This window comes from Eulemur rufifrons, chromosome 15, assembly GCF_041146395.1.
Source record: "Eulemur rufifrons isolate Redbay chromosome 15, OSU_ERuf_1, whole genome shotgun sequence".
In the NCBI taxonomy this organism is placed as follows: domain Eukaryota; kingdom Metazoa; phylum Chordata; class Mammalia; order Primates; family Lemuridae; genus Eulemur; species Eulemur rufifrons.
The window spans coordinates 11,881,047-11,901,340 of NC_090997.1; the positions used below are offsets into that span (position 1 = coordinate 11,881,047).

At 40.8% G+C, this 20,294-nt stretch overlaps 1 protein-coding gene and 1 non-coding gene across 6 annotated transcripts in view; one reads left to right on the forward strand and one right to left on the reverse strand.

The window, feature by feature from the left end:
- Positions 1 to 15,199, forward strand: part of UBR2 (ubiquitin protein ligase E3 component n-recognin 2) — a 107,479-nt gene extending 92,280 nt beyond the window's left edge. For all 5 annotated transcript variants that reach the window (XM_069488719.1, XM_069488722.1, XM_069488720.1 and 2 more), the window contains 11 exons: positions 935 to 1,031; positions 1,266 to 1,333; positions 2,574 to 2,709; positions 3,362 to 3,452; positions 5,555 to 5,685; positions 6,721 to 6,829; positions 7,672 to 7,728; positions 10,025 to 10,102; positions 10,979 to 11,149; positions 13,236 to 13,337; positions 14,624 to 15,199. In XM_069488719.1, coding sequence (XP_069344820.1) covers positions 935 to 1,031; positions 1,266 to 1,333; positions 2,574 to 2,709; positions 3,362 to 3,452; positions 5,555 to 5,685; positions 6,721 to 6,829; positions 7,672 to 7,728; positions 10,025 to 10,102; positions 10,979 to 11,149; positions 13,236 to 13,337; positions 14,624 to 14,765 — 1,182 coding nt within the window. In that variant the 3' untranslated portion in view covers positions 14,766 to 15,199. The remainder of the gene's footprint in view (positions 1 to 934; positions 1,032 to 1,265; positions 1,334 to 2,573; positions 2,710 to 3,361; positions 3,453 to 5,554; positions 5,686 to 6,720; positions 6,830 to 7,671; positions 7,729 to 10,024; positions 10,103 to 10,978; positions 11,150 to 13,235; positions 13,338 to 14,623) is intronic.
- On the reverse strand, positions 8,839 to 8,947 carry LOC138396106 (U6 spliceosomal RNA). The gene has a single exon (XR_011235586.1). It is a non-coding gene; the product is annotated as a U6 spliceosomal RNA (small nuclear RNA).
- Positions 15,200 to 20,294: the final 5,095 nt, after the last annotated feature.

The window sequence follows — 20,294 nt, forward strand, 5'->3', positions numbered from 1 at the left end:
ACATCTTCACCACTGTTCATCCAGGTGACCAAGGCAGAAAATTAAAGTCCTTTTGGATATGTCACATTCTCATCCACTTGGTCATCAGAGTCTGTTGAATCTTTTACATTCCTACTTCTGTTTGTTTGGTTCAGCCCATGTCATTTCTTGCCTGTATTAGAGGAATTCCTCCAAAATACAGTCCTGATCATGCTTCTTTTACAAACTTCTCTTTCTTTCCTTTTTTTTTTTTTTTTTTTTTTGAGACAGAGTCTCACTCTGTTGCCCAGGCTAGAGTGTCATGGCGTCAGCCTAGCTCACAGCAACCTCAAAGTCTTGGGCTTAAACAATCCTTCTGCCTCAGCCTCCCGAGCAGCTGGGACTACAGGCATGCGCCACCATGCCTGGCTAATTTTTCTATGTATTTTTAGTTGTCCAGCTAATTTCTTTCTATTTTTAGTAGAGATGGGGTCTCGCTCTTGCTCAGGCTGGTCTCGAACTCCTGACCTTGAGCTATCCTCCCGCCTCAGCCTCCCAGAGTGCTAGGATTACAGGCATGAGCCACAACGCCTGGCCTCGATTTCATCTTTCCCCAGTATTTGGAGCATTTTCTACATGTTAGGTTATCTCTTTAGAATACATATAAAGAAATACTGCATCAGCTTCTTGAGAGTGTCTGTTGCTTACTATCTGTCTGATGCCCGTGTTCTTTTACGGAGAACCAGCAACATTATAGCAAGGCGATAACTTCCGCTTACTCAGCATACAATTAGATATTTCCCATTCCATTCGTTCTGTGTTAGAGACATGTCAGTAAGATGTCATAGATTCAGTTCCATACCATCTAGAGAGATTTTGTTGTGCATCCAGCTGTGTTTTGAACTAGCGCTCCTTAAGAAAAGAGCTACTTCATATGTTGGCTTCTTTGTTAATTGTTTCGATTTTTTTATTTCAGGATGACTGTCTTCGATCACTAACAAGATTTGCGGCAGCACATTGGACAGTGGTGTCACTTTCAGTGGTGCAAGGACACTTTTGTAAACTTTTTGCATGTGAGTGTAATGCATTTACAATATATGTTATGGTAATTTCTCATCTGAAATTATTTTCAATGGTACAACTTCTCTCAATTATGAATTAATATTTAGTAGTACTGGTTTTCTTATGTATAAACTTTAGCTTATAAATTTATATCTTGCAAAAAGATAAATTTAAACTAGATTATATGCATTTTAAGTTATGTTGGCATATGAAATATGCTAATGTATTTTTCTCTAAATCTTTAGCATTGGTGCCTAATGACAGCTATGAAGACCTTCCATGCATATTGGATATTGACATGTTTCATTTATTGGTGAGTTTTTGCAGTTTGTTTGGAGTTCTCTTTATTGTACTACATAACTTCACCTTAGATTTGGTGAGTAGCAAAGAGACAGACGGGAGGAGTTAATCATATAATACTGTTCTTACCATTTTGAATATAATTCTTTTATGAGTAACCTCAAAAAGAAAAGGAACCTAGTTGAGAAACTTGACCTGGGTTGTCTAGACATTCTCCATCTCTTAGTTTGCTTTGTGACTGAGGTCAATAATTTAACTTCTCTGTGCTTTTAATCTATAAAGAAATAAATAACACCAGCAACATAATGGCTGTTGGTGGCCCATACAGTGCTTGTGTGCATTTTAGAAAATCTGGGCACTTACAGCCCTGTGGTCACATTACTTAGAAGCAAACAGCCCTTTTTATGATTCAGGGAAAGGTACCTCTTCTGAGCAGGTGCAGCCTGGTGCCAGGACACAGCTGGTAAATAGTAGGTGTTCTTAACAAAAAAGCCAAATTTCAGCTCCACCTCAGCTGGGTCCCCTTGTACGGAATACAGAGTGCACCACCACAACCCACACCCCCAATGCTGGACCTAAGAATCTGTACCTTTAAGTTGGTTAGTAGCTACTTCATAATGGTTGTGTCAGAACTCAGTGGGTTAATCCATGTTAAGAGCTTAGAGCAATGTATCCCTAATAAAGTTCAGCTATTATTGCTACCACTAAAACCACCACCATTTGCACTACCGTACAGGCAGCAGGAGGCTAACAAACAGCTAGCACTTATTTTGTACTTGCCGGCTTTCACATGCGCTAGCTGAGTCCTTACATCCCTACTAATGAGGCATTGGAAACACATAGATGTTATCTCTAGGTTACCAGCAGGGAAACTGAAGCTCAGAGATGTTACCTTGTCTAAAGAAGCTCACAAGAGGAGGAGCTGGGATTCATATCTAGATCTTTGTAGGTCCAAAACCTAAGTTTTTTCAACTGTTTGCTCCCTGAAAGATTTCAAGTGTTATTTTTATTATTACTAACAATAAGCTATGTATAAGATAAATGAAATGATAGTGCCCATCGAGTACACCTTTAACTCTCAATTCATTTCATTTAGCCAATCTTAGTGGATTTTCTATTGTGTATATCCTTTAAGAACAAAGATTTCTTAAAGGGAGGGATTGAGCTCAGGAAAGACCACGGTAAGAAAATGGAAATGGGTTTTGCTATGAAAGGAGAGGCAATCTTTCTGATGTTGTGTACTTGGTGTCTAGGTGGGCTTGGTGCTTGCTTTCCCTGCGTTGCAGTGTCAGGATTTTTCAGGGATCAGCCTTGCCACTGGAGACCTTCACATTTTCCATCTGGTTACTATGGCACACATCGTACAAATCTTACTTACCTCATGTACAGGTAACTTGCCTGTTTGTCAGCTTCTTAAAGGGAAGTACTTGAGTTTTCTCAGTCTTAAAAAAAAAAAAGCATTAGAGGAAAAAGTATTTGGGAGCATACATTCAGGGCAACTTGAATCTGTGCTCTCAGGTTTAAAAACAAAAGGTATTTGGATGAGAGTAATACATGAATTATAATTAGGTTTGCTTTTTCTGTTTATCCTCATGTGAAAAGTTTTGAAACAAATTTCTTTCTCTTATTAAAATTCCCTAGAAATGTGAATGTTTTTACTTGTTTGTATTTCGTAAGTTCAGTGATATTTGAGAAGCATAGTAGTTAAGCCCCTTAGAGTTTTATGTTTTAGAATGTCAGTTTTGTTTTAACTTAATGCCCTTGTGAGTTCATCAGTTTTACATTCGAACTTCCTGTTTTTCAAACATTTTAAGACAATATATTTAGCTGAGTTTAACTCACAACATGCCAGCTGCTTCCTTGGGCTGGTGGAGATCAGTACTCTGCTCACACTGGAAGAATTAAAATTCTGTATGTTTTGTGGGACTATTTCATGTTATATGTGAGTGTATGAATATGTTTATATTTGCATGCTTAAGTGATATGGTCATCAATCCTTTGGTACTTAATTGGAAAATACTAATATTTCCTTATCTTTCAGAAGAGAATGGCATGGATCAAGAAAATTCCACTACTGAGGAAGAACTAGCAGTTCTCGCTTTGTATAAAACACTTCGCCAGTATACAGGAAGGTGAGACTCATCTTTCCACCATAAGCATTTCCCCAAATATTAGTAGATGATGGCATGAGAAAGGAATTCATTTGCTAATTAGGGGAAATTGCTGTCTGTTGACATTGACATGTTTTTAAAAAAAAGACATGGGAGTGATCTGCAGGACTTCTCCACTATTCATATGCTAATATAATCGGACGTCTCTGAGAGAAGGTGATAGTCTGCAGGGCTTCCCACATTTACTTGGCCTTGGAACCCTTCATTTGCTCAAAGGATCTGGCACAAACTGGTGGATAGATGGAATGAACTGTGGAAAATTGCTATTCTAAAACACATGTTGTCTCATTAGGAATTAAAAAACACAAATTCAATTGGCATAATATGTTTGTTTTTTTGTTTTTTTTTTTTTTTTTTTTTTTTTTTTTTTGGTTGAGACAGAGTCTCATTTTGTTGCCCAGGCTAGAGTGAGTGCCGTGGCGTCAGCTTAGCTCACAGCAACCTCAAACTCCTGGGCTTAAGCGATCCTACTGCCTCAGCCTCCCGAGTAGCTGGGACTACAGGCATGCGCCACTATGCCCGGCTAATTTTTTCTATATAGATTTTTAGGTGTCCATATAATGTCTTTCTATTTTTAGTAGAGACGGGGTCTCGCTCAGGCTGGTCTCGAACTCCTGACCTTGAGCAATCCACCCGCCTCGGCCTCCCAGAGTGCTAGGATTACAGGCGTGAGCCACCGCGCCCGGCCAATATGTTTGTTTTTAAGATAATATCCAGGAGTGGCAGGAGTGAAGTGAGATTATTAGAACTTAATGTAGTGTTTGAGGCATTGTGATTTGCTACAAATAGTTTCACTTAGCTTTTTAACAGTATTTGTCAAGAACCTATAAAAATGTCTGCCCTTTGACTAAATCATCCCATTTCTGAGAATCCACACTAACAAAAAATCCAACATATAGAAAAACCTGTAGGCATATAAAGATGTATACTTTGATATTATTTAATATTAGCAAACAATTGAAAGTAATCTAAGTGTTTGCAGGAGAATAGTTTGGCATTAAGCTATGATTGATTTGTCCTAAAATATTATAAATCTGTTAAAAATTATGCCTTATAGGAGCCAGGTGTGTTGGTGCACAGCTGTAGTCCTAACTACTCAGAAGTCTGGGGTGGGAGGATCACTTGAGCCCAGGAGTTCAAATCCAGCCTGGGCAACAATATTGAGACCCTGTTTCAAAAAAAAATACCAAAAAAGGTTGGGCACGGTGGCTCATGCCTATAATCTCTGGGAGGCTGAGGCGGGAGGATCACTTGAGCTCAAGCGTTCGAGACCAGCCTGAGCAATAGTGAGACCCTATCTTTGGTATAAAAAAATATATATAGAGAAAAAATTAGCCAGGCATGGTGGCACATACCTCTAGTCCCAGCTACTTAGGAGGCTGAGGCAGGAGTATTTGCTTGAGCCCAGGAGTTTGAGGTTGCTGTGAGCTATGATGACGCCACTGCACTCTGGTCGGGGTGACAGAGTAAGACTTTGTCTCAAAAAACAAAACAAAATTATGGCTTATAATGTTCTGGAAAACATGTTAATTTTAAATTTCATTGTTACAGTTATAACTGTATGAGACAAATTAGCTTGAAAATAGTTCTCCTGAATAATACCTGCCAGTGGTATAAGGCACAGGAATAGTGGATGGTTTTTCATTTTCCAAATTTTCTCTTTATGTGTCTGTTACTTTTATAAATTTTAATAACAACCTTGGAAGCTATATCACTCCTTATACCTGACATCCTATGTAGTCAGGGCTACCACTAGCCTGTTAACACACTCGTTTTTTTCAAAAAGATGGGGACTCACTGTGTTGCCCAGGCTGGAATGTAGTGGCTAGAGTCACACTTGTAGTTGTGGTAGTGCATTACAGCCTCAGACTCCTTCTGGCCACAGCAGTCCTTCTGCTTCAGCCTCCTAAATAGCTGGTACTACAGGTGCCACACCCAGCTCAATCCACTCCTTTTAAGCATATGTGCCAAGTTTTAAATGGCAGTCATCCCTGTTTTCATACTGTACCTATAACTACAGTTACCTTTTTTTATTAGATTTCCTAATCTTTTTCTCTTTTCAGTGCCTTGAAAGGAATGCCCTCAGGCTGGCATCTATGGAAGAGTGTCAGAGCTGGAATCATGCCTTTCCTGAGGTGTTCAGCTTTGTTTTTTCATTACTTAAATGGAGTTCCTTCCCCACCTGACATTCAAGGTAATTTCTAATTTCTTTCAAAATGTAGGAAATGTTTGTGGTCTTTTACTCCAACAAATATAAAGATGAATTGCAAAATATAACTGACTCAAAGTTTGGAGCATAGCTAATTGACTGTGCTGATGTACACTGTACATGTTTATAGAATTAAAATGCATGTTTATGTACATATGTACTTTTATTTGGATCTTAAACTTCTGTGTAAATGTTTTTATACTTGCAAAGCACTTCTCCCATAAAGATCCTAGTTTCGCTTTCAGTTGTTAAAATGTCCAATTGTGTATTATTCATAAACTGGCTTCCTCAGATTTTATAAAGTGAAAACTGACAATTTCAAGTGATCTTTAACTATGGCCTTAAAATTCAGAATACCTATAATTGCACATAAGCCTAATTTTAACGTGGAAATTAATTTGCTGTTTCACTGTTGTTTTCCATGTTCTGTTTTAATTCATTTCCAAAAGGTGGTGTAAAGGTGGGTTTGATTGTACCTCTGCATTCTCACAGTGCCTGGCACCGCCCATAGGATGCCTGCATATAATGCCACTGTCTATTAGTTGACTGGTACCTCCATTCAGTTAGTTGCCCAGGTACCACACAGAATAGTTTAGGCTTCCAAATTATTTACAGTGATGATTAAAATTAGTGTTTAAGTCCATCTCTTGTGATAAAGCCATCTTAGATTTCTGTATTGCTTGATAATTTTCCAAAGCACTCATACATTATTTTTATCATTTAATGTTCATGATAGCACCATGAAATAGATTGACCAGGTAAACTATTTTGCAAATGGAAAAGCTGAGACACCAAGAAATTGTGACCAGTTTGCTGGAGGAGTCACCTGACTCCATTCTATCCATTGTGTCATTTTCCATGAATTCCTCCCACATGCCATTCTGATAATGTCATACAAGTTATATATGTAGCAAATTTGAACTTTTTCATCATATTTTTTTTAACTCTACTATTCCTTACTCCTATACAAGATGTACTCTTAGTTATATGCATTATTCTTTTCTTCTTCTTCATTTGCAGTTTCTGGAACAAGCCATTTTGAACATTTATGTAGCTATCTTTCCCTACCAAACAACCTCATAAGCCTTTTTCAAGAAAATAGTGAGATAATGAATTTACTGATTGAACGGTAATGATTATACACTTTTCTTTATTGTATTAAATAGTTCTGTGGAACCAAACTAGTTATCACATACATGGCAAAATTCTCAAATAGTGAGCCTGGTAACACGTGTAATTCAAATTACAGTGATTAGTCTTTTTTAACTAAGAATTTGACTTTTGGGTAAGGTTTTTGCCAAGCTCTAGTGAGTAACATAAATAGATTTGCATGGAAAGGGAATAGTTGTAGAAATGTTTATTTCCTTACATGAACTTACTGGTTAAGGACTCTGTTCCATAGATTTTTAAAGCTGAAAGAAACCTTAAAGATTATCTAATCCAATACCTATTTTATATTTGAGAAAACTGAAGTCTAGAGAAATTGACCTGTCAATCATGTCAAGTTAGTTACTGAATTAAGTATATATGGTTGTCCTAACCACAGAATGGGAGAAGATATTTGCAAATCATTTATTTGGTGAGGGAATGTGTATATATCCAGAACTCCCACAACTCAACAATAACAAAAACAACAACAAAAAATGGGCAAAGGACTTGAATAGGTATTTCTTTAAAGAAGTAATTCATATGACCAGTAGGCACAAGAAAAGATGCCCAACATTCACTAATCATTGGGGAAACCACAGGATGATACAATTTCACCCATTAGGATAAAATATTATAAATATTCTTGTGATTTTAAATGTTACAGGCAAAATACAGTATTTCTGTAGGCTGCTTTTGATGGGTAAATATATTAAGTCAAGAAGATTATTTTTCTCTTAGTGGCTATAGACGGGGAAAAATTCTAGTTCTGGCCCTTTAAAAGTAATAGTGTTTTGTGTTTTTCTCCCCCTGTTTACGTTAAAGTTGGTGTCATAACAATGAAGTTAAAAGATATCTAGAAGGTGAAAGAGATGCTATAAGGTAAGTTAAAGATCATCAAAAACTTGATTGGGGGTGAGAGGTAGGGAGGAAGCAGGATGTAAGCGCTATATTCCTTCAGATCTGACTTCCCCAAGCCTTCAGCAATTCCCAGTGGTAGGACATTTTGCCTTCATACTTTCTTCTTAATCTAATGGTGAGAGTTTGTAAAATTAAGAATGATGGCAAGGATGACACACAAATTCGTGAAGCGTTCCATATTTTTTGTTATTGTGTATCAGTAATCTCTTGGACTTTGTTAAATATTTTACTGTGGTAATATAAAGAAGAATTAAAGCAAAAAAAAAAAAAAAGAATGATGAACATAAATATACTACATTATTCTTGGCAGAGGAAGCAAATAACAAAATTATTATATATTGGAATATTTGCTTTAAAAAAATGTATGTTCTTTTCCTAGGTTTTTCTTAGCTCTATTTTTTTTCCTGTCTTTTACTGTGGAAAATTTCAAACTGTCCAAAAGTTTAAAGAACAGTATAATGAGGTTCCACATACTTGTTACCCACGTGCAGTAATCATGGCCATTTTTATATTTATTTTTTCTTCATTTGTTTTTACATTGGTTCTGGTTCTGTAGTAAAGTATGCTCTACTGGATGATAGCAAATGCATTTCAACTGTGAATACAATTTCTGTATCTCTAATTCAGAATCTGAGCCCAAAATTTGAAATGCTACATAATCAGAAATTTTTTGAGCACCAACATGGTGCACAAAGGAAATGCTCATTGAAACGTTCTGGATTTCCGAGTTTCAGCTTAGGGATGCCGAACCAGTAATGCAAAATCCAAAATCCAAAGCACTTGTAGTCCCAAGCATTTCAGATAAGGGATAGTCAACCTGTATCTACTTGATTCTGCTAAATACATAAATCCGTAAAAATCAGAAGACTAAAAGAGATTATCTGTTCTATTTGTTTACTTTAACACATCCAGAAATAACAACACCTCCATTTTATTATGTTGAAATTCCAGTTTTATAAGTCAAAAATGGATAAATAGTACCAATTTCATATGGTTCAACCCTGCAGTCAGAAAACTCTTAATATATGGAACAATAGTTCTCAATCTGAAGTACATATCGAATAACCTTGGAAACTTTTTTTTTTTTTTTTTTTTTTGATCGTGTCATCCTTGCGCAGGGGCCATGCTAATCTTCTCTGTATTGTTCCAATTTTAGTATATGTGCTGCCGAAGCGAGCACGAAACTTTTTAAAAATACTCAAAACACTACCTACCATATCTAATTTCTCTGAAGTTGATGTCCTAACTTGTATATCCCCTCAACATTCCCCCAAGTGATTCTGGTATGATTAAGAACTACTGTCTAAAGTAATTCCTCCCTCAGTTTAAGTTTGCAGAAGGTAAGGTCGTGAAAGACCACACCGTGTTGCCTGTGCTGGGCAGGTGTGTGCACGGGGAAGTGCCTTGCACTGAGAGTGGGGCCTCAAATACTGGTTGGATTTGGATCTATAATAAATTTTGTCTGAATTAACTTGAACCATAGGATCGACATGGCCTGGTATCTTTCTGATTTAAAGAAAATATATCTATTCTTCTACTGCATCTGTCTTCCAACTCATTCGCCGTAAGATCACTCTAATAAGCATATCCGTTTACTGTCTTCTAAATTCTGTGGTTGGACTCTCCAGTAGTATGTTGTTTTTATCTGGGAATGAATATCTTCTTCCTCTCCCAGATATTAAGTACCATCACTACTGTCCTGATCATTTATTCTGAGCTCTCCAAGTGAAAATGTGAGCCCTAAGACACTGTGTCATTTATGAAAGCATCTTTAATTTCTTACTCCAATTTCTTTTCTTTTACTTTTTTTTTTTTTTTTCTTTTTTGTTAAGACAGAGTTTCACTTTGTTGCCCAGGCTCTAGCCTGGTATCATCATAGCTCATAGCAACCTCAAACTCCTGAGCTCAAGTGATCCTCATGCCTCAGCCTCCTAAGTAGCTGGGACTACAGACATGTGCTACCACGCCCAGCTAATTTTTCTATTTGCAGTAGAGACGGGGTCTCACTCTTGCCCAGGCTGGTCTTGAACTCCTAAGCTCAAGTGATCCTCCCACCTCAGCCTCCCAGAGTGCTAGGATTATAGGGATGAGCCACCACACCTGGCCAGTCCAGTTTCTTATACCATTGTGGTAGCACGCAATCTCTCAGATTCAGTCTTCTTTTATTTGTTTTGACTAAACTAAGAGTTACCCTGTCATCGTTATAATGTGACCTTATATTAACTGACTTTTTTTTAATTTTTACATTTTTTTTTAGCTATCCAAGAGAATCTAACAAATTAATAGACCTTCCAGAAGATTACAGCAGCCTCATTAATCAAGCATCCAATTTCTCGTAAGTTTTGATATTAGAGCATTGAACATTCCCTGCCACTGGAAACACTTACCTCACTACAAAGAATTTGAGGGATTTTGTTATTGTTCTTTGTTTTGTTTGGATAGGGAAGTCATAACATCAGCAGTACTACATACTACCTAACTTGTAAAAGCATCGTTCCACCATGTATCAGAATAAGATACAGAATGAGGATGCTAGTGGGCAAATTTGAGTCACAAAAGGTTATCTAAATATTAATAATAATTGTACTTTAATAAGAACTTGGCATACCAGCAGCATAAAGAATTAATACGGTAGTATAAGAACTTAAACATTACTTAGACTGTTGAAGCCCCCCGGCTATCTCTTCTCTGTTGCCTCCTCTTCTTTCCTTCCCCTGCAGATACCTACTGTTCTAAGTGGAGTATTAAGCATTCCTATGCATTAACTACGTAGGTTTATATTCCTAAGCAGTATATATAATTATTTTGTATGTTTTAAGCTTTATTTGAATGATATTGTACTATACATATTCTACAGTTTTTTTCATTCAGCGTTGTTTCTAAAATTTATTTATGTTGACATAAATAACTTTGTTGATTTTCACTGCTCTATAATATTCCATTATATGATAATAATGCTATTTATTCATCTTTTTCTCCTATTGATATTTTATCTTTTCCCCAATTATTGTTTCCAGTACATGGTTTTTGTGTATATGTGTGAATTGTTCTTCATTCCCTCTTCCAGGAATAAATTCACTTGTACCGTAGGCTATATGCTTCTTTGGCTCGTCTTGATATCGGAAAATTCTTTTCCAGGGGTATTTTTTACCATCAGCTCTTTAGCCACTCTTTTTTAGAGCAATGACGTGATTTTTTTTTTCCTGTGGAGGTGCCCCAAATCAGGTGGTGATAAAAGCAGAGCCCCAACTCTGTGCCTTGTGTGTGGGACCCTGCTGTGCTCCCAGAGCTACTGCTGCCAGACTGAACTGGAAGGGGAGGACGTCGGAGCCTGCACAGCTCACACCTATTCCTGCGGCTCCGGGGCGGGCATCTTCCTGAGGTAGGGACCTACACAGGGCTTTTCAGCTTTGGCTCTCCCTCGGTATATGCCTTTTGGGGGGATAGCACAAGAAATTACTACATTGCAGAGAAATTTGAGAGCACTGTTGTCCTGTGTTTTATTCGTTTGAGAAACACGAGGATCCTTGTCTCCTCACGTCTCACATTTGACTCATGCCAACTCCGCTTTGGTTCTTCCATTGTCACCATTCCCACTCCTCCTCCCCCCACCGCAGGCGACAGTTATGTTCTGCTTTCTTCATTTCTCCCTCTGACGTGAAACTTCCAGCTGTCCCTGATTTTCCTGTCCACCTCCAGTCAGTCTCTGTTGTGTCCTAGTGGCTACTGGATTTTACCTCTATTCATACATATCACAAGCTGGCGTATGTAGTTGCGTTCATTCAACAACATACAACACTTAGTGACTACTATGCACTAGGCATCGAGAATACAGTAGTCACCAAAGTGACAAAAATCTCTGCCCTCATGGATGGAGCTCGTTTTCTAATGAGAGAGCAAGAATAAACAAGACTGATAAGAATTTAGTTAGTGGCTGGGCGTGGTGACTCATACCTGTAATCCTAGCATTTTGGGAGGCCAAGGTGGGAGGGTTGCTTGAGGTCAGAAATTCATGACCAGCCTGAGCAAGATCGAGACCCCCCCATCTCAACAAAAAACAGAAAAATTAGCCAGGCACGTAGTGGCATGTGCCTGTAGTCCCAGCTACTCAGGAGGCTGAGACGAGAGGATCACTTGAGCCCAGAAGTTGGAGGTTGCAGTGAGCTATGATGACGCCACGGCACTCTAGCCTGGGCCACAGAGTGAGACCCTGTCTTTAGAAAAAAAGAAAGAATTTAGATAATGATATATGCTGAGGAGAAAAAATCAGGCAAGGAGGGGAATATGAAATGGCAGCTGGAGAATTTTAGATAGTGGAGCAAGGAAGGCTCTCTGAAAACATGACTTTTGAGGAAAGACCTAAAGAAGCAGGGGGGGAACATTCTTGGCAGGGAGCAGCCAGTAGAAAATTGCCGAGGTGGTAACGTGCTGCCTGCTGAAGGCAGGGAGGCTGTGTCGCTGCAGTTCTGTGTGCAGGGGAGAGCGTTGTGGGGCCTGGTATGTCCCGGAGCCATCTCTCAGTGAGGCGGAAGCCATTTCAGGGTTTGAAGCAGAGAAGTGACAGGAGTTTGAGCTCCTCTGGGGCATAGGCTCTATCCACATCTTAGTCATCTTAGTATCCCCCCAGCGCCTTGACAACATTTCTTGACAAATATTTGTTGAATTGGGCTGAATTACTAATACCAGAAAAAGTCAGGCACATCCCTCAAAGGGATCAGGGGACACATTGTTAAATAGCCGTTGGGAGAAATGTAAGAGTACCATTTTCCCTTGCCTGGCATGCTTCCAAATTCTTCTGGTCCTGTGCAAAGTGTGTCGCCTTGTGTCTCAAATCAACCTAATTCATAATGTTTGTGCACAATTTTTTTAATGAATAATTTCCTCCTAATAGTGGTTAAAATATCAGTACCAGTTTTATGTTTTCAAGTTAACTATCTTTCTCACACTTAACAGTTCTTTTTTGTCTTGTTTTTTATTTCAATAGATTGAATAGATTTACGGGGTACAGGTGGTTTTTTGTTACATGGATGAATTGTATAGTGGTGAAGGCAGGGCTTTTAGGGTACCAGTCACCCCAAATAATACACATCATACTCAATAGGTAATTTTTGATCCCTCCCACCCTTAACAACTTTTGAAATTCTATTACTTGAGCTATCGATTCCTAATCCTAGGTCTTCCTCCCTCTCACTATGTTGATTTGTAATATGATCATTATTGATTACAATCATTTTCGTTATTTTGAAAACTTAGGCAGATGGGTTGAGACTTTTTAGTATCTCTTTGCTGTAAATTCCGTTTCTTCTCTTTCAACATTGGGATTGTTTATTTTTATAAGACTTCATTCCCTTATTCTGGGAAAAGTTTTCTTAAAAAATAAAAAAATAAGACTTCATTCCATTTGGAAGTGAAACCAAACCTCAGTTACTAATGTGTAAATGTGAAATGTACGAATGATCTCTCTACAGAGTACGGGAATGTCAAGTGCTGTTTTTAGCCGGCAAAACCAAAGGCTGTTTTTATTCTCCTCCTTACCTTGATGACTATGGGGAAACTGACCAGGGACTCAGGTAAGGGCCCGTCGGGGGTGGGGGTGGGGGGCGGGGGGGACTGGGCTGGCTGACTCCGGGCCTTCAGAGCCCTTCGGTACGTGGTGAACGCGGTGAGCATGTGGTCCCGAGGGCGGCCCTGCTGACACCCAGGGGACTCAGGTGGTTCTGGCAGAGGTGGCTATGTTATCTGTGGACTCTTTTCCAAGGGAGAGACCCTAGCTGCTTAGTTTGGTGTTCTTTTCCCAGCCTTTAGAGTGCCGTGCGGAGCATCAGGATAGGTAAGGGGAAAGAGTAGGACACAGTACAGCTTCATTCCGTTTATCACTCAGAGATCTGTTTGAATTGCTGTGTGACATCCACAGCGTCAAAGCACTATAAGGATGGCCTGTTCTAACTTGCGTGATTTTGTATGGGAGAGACCCAGCGTTCTCCAGGTGATAAAAAAGAACAGGTCTTAATTTCAACAGTATTTGAGGCAAGTCACTTCTACTCTGGTAGCTTCTATGGTATATCGTAAGCAAAATGCTAACAGCACTTCCCTCAAGCGCTGTTAAAGGACTTCTTTTAGGCCATCTCTTTGCCCAAAGGAGGTAAAAGCTTTAACCTAGATGTGACTGTCCAGCCTCTAGTAGCAGAAGTTGAAGGCCTGGAAGCCCAGGCAGGGTAGGTAGATGCCTCGGGCGCCGGACTGCAAGGCTGTGTCCACGTGCCACCTGGTGGTGGTTCCTGGTGTGAGTCTTAGGGCGAGGACCCCCGGTTAGACAGTGAAAAGATTGGTGTACCCTGAATCGGGAGCACAGGTGTCTGCCTTCGGGAACTGGGCCCAGGGGACACACCCAAGCTTGTACCTGTGGTGAAATTAGACCTGGAAGCCACAGGCATTTGGCTGCTTCACTGAGTCTTCATGGCTGATAAGCACTCGAGGAACATTCTGACTCCTACAATAATTCATTCACCCTCTCCTTTGCCCCCCCTTTTACATGTTACCAACAAAATGGACAATGAATGTATACTTTTAGCCTCTCAACCCAGAACCCCCTGCTCCCCTACCCCACTCCCTCACCTTCTCTGGGTCCGTGTGCTTTTTCCTCCCGTTTTCAGCAGACACGGACTCCCCTTCAACTGCTCTTGGCAAACCTTCAGAGCTGCTATGTTTTGTTAGTAGCCACAGTTAACCTGCTGGACAGAAATTTTGCAGAGGGTCTAAAACTAATAACTTGTAACTTTTCCTAAATCAGGAAGGGTTGGAGTATAATAGATGAATAAAGAGAATGCGTCCTGAGTGACACGTGTCTTCTTTCTAGACGGGGAAATCCTTTACATTTGTGTAAAGAGCGATTTAAGAAGATTCAGAAGCTCTGGCACCAACACAGCATCACAGAGGAAATCGGACACGCACAGGAAGCAAATCAGACACTGGTTGGCATTGACTGGCAGCATTTATAATATCTTCACTACCAAAAACATAAACTTGGATTTTTGTAACACAGTTGGCTTTTCAAGAGAGTAGGATATAGGTTCTGAATTTTGAAATAAATTCTTTATTTAAATTTTCCTTCCCAGTTTTATTTTTATAGTTTCTGGCTCCAGGGACTGATGAAAATCATCTTCCACAGGCAGATTTCTTTGCCCTGTTCGCTGTGTCCCCCATATGCAAAGCCTTGAGTGTCAGCATCCGGCGAGGAGCTTCTCTTCCTGGACTGGAGCGCAGCCCCTTCGGGGAAGTCCGACCGCGTTTGACTGTTCCCAGAAGTCTGAGCCATTTTACATTATTGATGATAGGAAACTCCAGGTCTGAAGCTGATTCAGTAGAGGGCAGGAAACAAAGTCCCTGTGGTCTGTTGGGGTCATACTTCCTGGTTCCTCTCAACGCTGGGACTGGGTTGTGTTCCTCTCTGCTGACGGGACCCTACCTCTAAGAGCAAAGCAGCCGATTTTGAAGGCAATATTCTCTTCTTTCCATCAACTGTGAGAGCGTTGGTGGACACTCGTGCAGAAGGAGCCCACGGGGAGGAGGTGGCTTCTCAGTGTGCTGGCTGGTTTTTCAGGGCTGTCGAAGGTTGAATTTTTTTCCTTTTTTGGCAAAACTTTTGGCTTTGAGAGGAAAAACTCACTTAAAGGGCTTTCTGAAAACTTAAAGAATATCCTTATTTTTCAGACAGTAATAATCTTTGTTATTTCTAAGGCTAAATTGGGTGCATGGATGCGTCTGGAATCAAACACTGGTGAAAAAAGTAAGAACTCAGTGTTTCGAGTTTCCCCACCCCCCCGCCCAGCATTTCCCAGAATAGATGATAGCTGCTTACCTGCTGGCTCGCTCAGCCCAGTCCTGGGGCGGTCCTGCGCCCGGGCTTTTTACTCTTTTTGAACATTATTGTTCTTACTAAGAGGTGCCTTCCTAGAATGATAGCCGCTTAGTAAAATAGCTTATAACTATTACATAGCACACAACTGCTCTAGTTCGATATACGTGTGCTGAGAGCTTGAAAAGTGATGGCAGATTTAGTGGAGGAGTAAATTCCGAGCCACTCTACTTTGGGGCTAAGGGACAAATAAATAAGAGGCTCTTGGATGTTTTAACCAATGCAGGTGACCCCTTCACTCAGTCGTCTTTGAATTGCATCCAAGAGTTCCGTTCACTCAGCCACCACTCGGCTGTGCACACTCTGTAGGATACCCAGGAGCTGGGTCCAAATCCAGACTGAGGCTAAGATGAGTGGGGATGCAGAAGCTGCATTCTTCTTCAAGGTAGTGTGTCAGAGAACCACCTCCTCTTGAAAGGGTGACTTTAACCCTTCTTGCTTGAGACTGGCTCGCCCAGCTGAGAGGAGGACCAACAGGAAGAAAATTTAAATTAAAATCCGCGTCCCTCCCCCTTTTTCTGGCCTTCCATTCATAAGATCTGTTGTTTGTGGATGGCAAAATTCATGTTTATTTTGACCTTTGTCACTTCTGGTCCTTTAGTTTTTAAGTCCAGCTTCTTTTGGCTTTTCTCCACGTATTCACCAAGCTTAAATTTTAAATTGTAAGATCAGGTTTCTCCCTCTGTAAGTGGATTATAAACACTTTCACCCAATCATGACAATAGTTCAGTTTTCAGGCCTGACTTCACAGAAGCCTGGAGTTCGCAGGGGGAGGCCTGGATTCCGTTCTCTGAGAATGGCAGTATGAGAATAAATGAATTTACATGAAACAGCAGCATACACACCTTTTTTTTTTTTTTTCTGGTGTTAAGCTAGTCGTCTTCCCTACCTAACGAATCATCTTAGTTTTATGATTTCTTCCGCATGTTTTATGTTTATTGTAGAAATGTTTATATAACATATACTTTCCATATCAGGGATAATCATATCTGTTTAATAAATTGGCTATAACTTTAATATCTGTGGACAACTTGTAAAATTTGGAAATGTATCATATGTAAAAAGTTTAAAGATATTCAAATAAATGCTTCAGGGTGTTGACATTACTTTGGGTTGGCCTATATCTTTCTGTTTTGTTTCATACACTTAAATGCCACAGCAGTGTTCCCCATGTCACCTTGCTAAAAATAAAGTGGGACATCTATATTAGCTTGAAATTTAAGAGGCTTACATTATTAGTGTTGATTATGGCCAAACCATCTTGACCTTCGCAGAGAAAGTGTAATCATCATTTCAGCCGATTAAGTTTCATATTCATTGGCTTATTGGCTATGACAGCTTGTGACCTTTCTGGACCATTTTGGACCTCAAGTCACTAGAAAACAGGACACTCCAAGACCTGTCTCTGAGTTTAAACTCTTGCTCATCCTTATCTGGTGATTTCCCAGTCCTTGTCCTTAACTCCCCACTTTTTACTCTTGAGAGAGACATGTAGGAAGGAAGTCGCATTCTATGCATAGGGTGTTTGTGCGCTTCTCAACATCCTCTCGAAAGCATCGAACTATAAAACGGCAAGGTTTCCATTGCACGGCCCGTCTCCCGGTCGTCAGCACTGCCCCAGCTTACTCCCTTCCCTAGTCTTGTCTTCAGTTCCGGGACTCACGAAGCCCCGCTGACACACTCCCCGCTCTGTCCCTCCTCTTGTTTTTTTAAGTCAGGTTTATTGAGGTATATTTTACAAAAAGAAATGCTTTTAAGTGTACAGTTTTATACATTTTGACAAATACATACAGTTTTACAACCACCACAATCAAATAAAACAGCTCCATCACCCCAAAAAGTTCCGTCGTACCCCTTTGTAGTCAGTTTCTTCCCCAACCCTGACGACTGCTCGTCTTTTTTTGTCCCTTTGTTTTGCCTCTTCCAGAATGTTCTATAAATGGAATCATCGTATGTAGCCTTTGCGTCTGGCTTCTCTAAGAAGAATGCATTTGAGAGTCATCCATGTTGTTCCCTTTGGTTGCTGAGTAATATTCCATTGCGTAGACATTTATGCAGTCCCCAGGGGAGGAGCATTTGGGGAATTTTGGGTTATTACTGCTACAAACATTCATGTTTAGGCTTTGGTGTGAACCTAAATTTTCATTTCCTCTGGGTAAAGCGCTAGGATTGTCCCTTATGTCTTAATCTACCACTCTACACCATCCCTGGAGCACAGCATTCTCTAATCTCTAATTTTGGTGTTCACACTCATCCTCTGTTTTGGAAGACAGGATGAAACGTCATCAGGAGGTAACGACTGATGCATTTCCCCCTTTCCAGCCACTCTTACGTCCACTGAGAACTGGGGAGGCACCCCCTCTCCTCCCTGGGCTCCTACAGTATTCCACGGACACCTTTCTCTTCCACATGGTGCTGCCTGTGCTGCCAATAGGAGCTGTATTTCTATCCAGTGGTAGAGGAGGGGCCCTGGTCTGGATCCGCAGCTGCCCCTGGCTAAGCTGCAAACCTGCTGGCCTAGCAGAACAGACGCCCGGGCACGGAGGTACAGGGCAAGCCCCTAATCTCATTAGCGCATATTGAGGTTACTCAGGGCTTATTTCCTGGTGGCTCAGTCCTGGGCTTGAAGCATGGTGAAGGGTTCTTGAACTGGGGCCACCAATTCTAGGACACCCAGCTTCCTAAATGTTCAGAATAAGGAGCCATCACCTATTTCTTCACTATAGAATGAGAGTTTTAAAAATTGAAGTCCTAAGGCCCTGTCTTTACTTCTTACGCCACCCCAGGGCCAGGCTGGCAGAACTTTGAAAACTAGCTGCGTCTCTTTGGAGAAATGAATTTATGCTAGCCCTAGGAAAGACTGAAGTTAGACACAAGGAAGAACCTGGTACCAGAGTCTTACTGGGCACTGGTAGGTGACCAAAAGAGAGGGACTGGGTTTCTCCAGCAGCTACCTGGATACCTGAGAAGACCTGTTAAGATGCAGTTCACCCTAAGTCTGCTCTGAACCAACTAGTGGGATTTATCGTAGGGTCAATTCACCCTTGGTCCTCCCAGCAGCTTTCAGATTCTCAGATTGCTCATAGCTGCCCTATAACCTGGCCCTATGGAGATGCATGCCCCTGTTTATGGAAATACGTTTTGGCCAGAGCAGAAGAAAAAAAATGGCTTGGAATTTTTTGCCTAAATCACTAAGTTAAAATTCCACATACTAAGTTCAGCTCTGATTCAAACTCTCGCAAATGTTGAGGTGATTTGGATAACCTAGTAGTCACTGTTCTTACAGATAAGAGAAGGCAAGATGGAGAGGCATGATACCCATGCCATGTTGGTAACAGGAATTGTTAACAGTGCTTCCCTTTGGGGTTGGTTTCTTCTCTTTTTTAACAAACACTAGCTAGAGTAGGGGATCCTGTGATATATGTTGTTGCATGGACTAAGACAGTCATTTAACAAAAGTGATTTTCATATATTTTTTAATGTCTATTATGCAGCTGTTAACAGCATAGTTACATCTGTGGGCCTAGAACAGCACTTTCACAATGGTTTTCAGCACTCCTGAGAGATGGAGGAGAGCTCGGGGACCCTTGCTAGAGATGGCTGGCTCAGCATCTTCAGTGTTGGTCATTCCTTAGTCTCAAGGAGACTCAGAAGTCTGATTCAACTTGGGACCACAGTCTGACAGGGTGTCCAAACATCTTTGATCTGGTCTTCTGCTTGGGAGAATTAGAGCCCGAGAACATACCCCAGGCAGCACCAGAAATCTTATTTTCTCTACACTGAAATTCATAGGACAGAAATGAACCCAAATTCAGTCCAAAGTAACCTGTTCCTGGACACCATTGCTTGGTCAGAAGCAGAGATTAAGTTACGGGCTGCTGCTCCCTTTCTGTTTTCTGCCCTCTGGCTTTGGTCTCCTGCTGGGTAGGAACGAACTCTCTTGAGTGTTCACCCAGCTGGAAGAATTACGCTGGACAGGGGCCTGGGCTGTCAGTGAAACTCTCTCCTTCCCAAGCTTCGGAGGAAGCTCTCCTAAAAGAAGCGAAAACTCTTAACAGTTGCTAGCTCAGGAAGATGGGTCATCTCAAAGAATCTTCTTTGATACAGAAGCATTCCAGAAATTGCGTGTTGCAGGACGGGTATCTGGGGGAAGAAACAGAAGCTCCCAGAGGACTCCTTGGCCTCCACTGTAGACAATTAGTGTTGGCCATGGGGCTGCCATGGCCACCTGTGTGGGTGGCCCTGGGCCCACCTAGAGAGAAGGCCTGGTCTCCAAAGGGTGGACACCTGCATGGCGGTTGTTCCTCTTCCACAGAGCAGGGCAGCAATCTAGCTAACCCAGTGCTTCATAGACAAGCCACAGGACACCACCCAGCACTCTAGGGGTGGGGTGTTGCTGAAACATGCCAACAACCTGACTTCCTCAACCCATGGCTCACTCTAGGCTAAGTGACTGAGGGCATGTGAATGTGACACAAAAGCAGACCTTTCACTATATTTTTGGTGGGGGGAGGTAACCCCCACCTTAAAATTCTCTTGCCGCATGATTGAAGAAATCCTACTTAGAGCCTTCAGTGCTTTGAGAGTCCATTACTCTTAGAAAAGTATAACT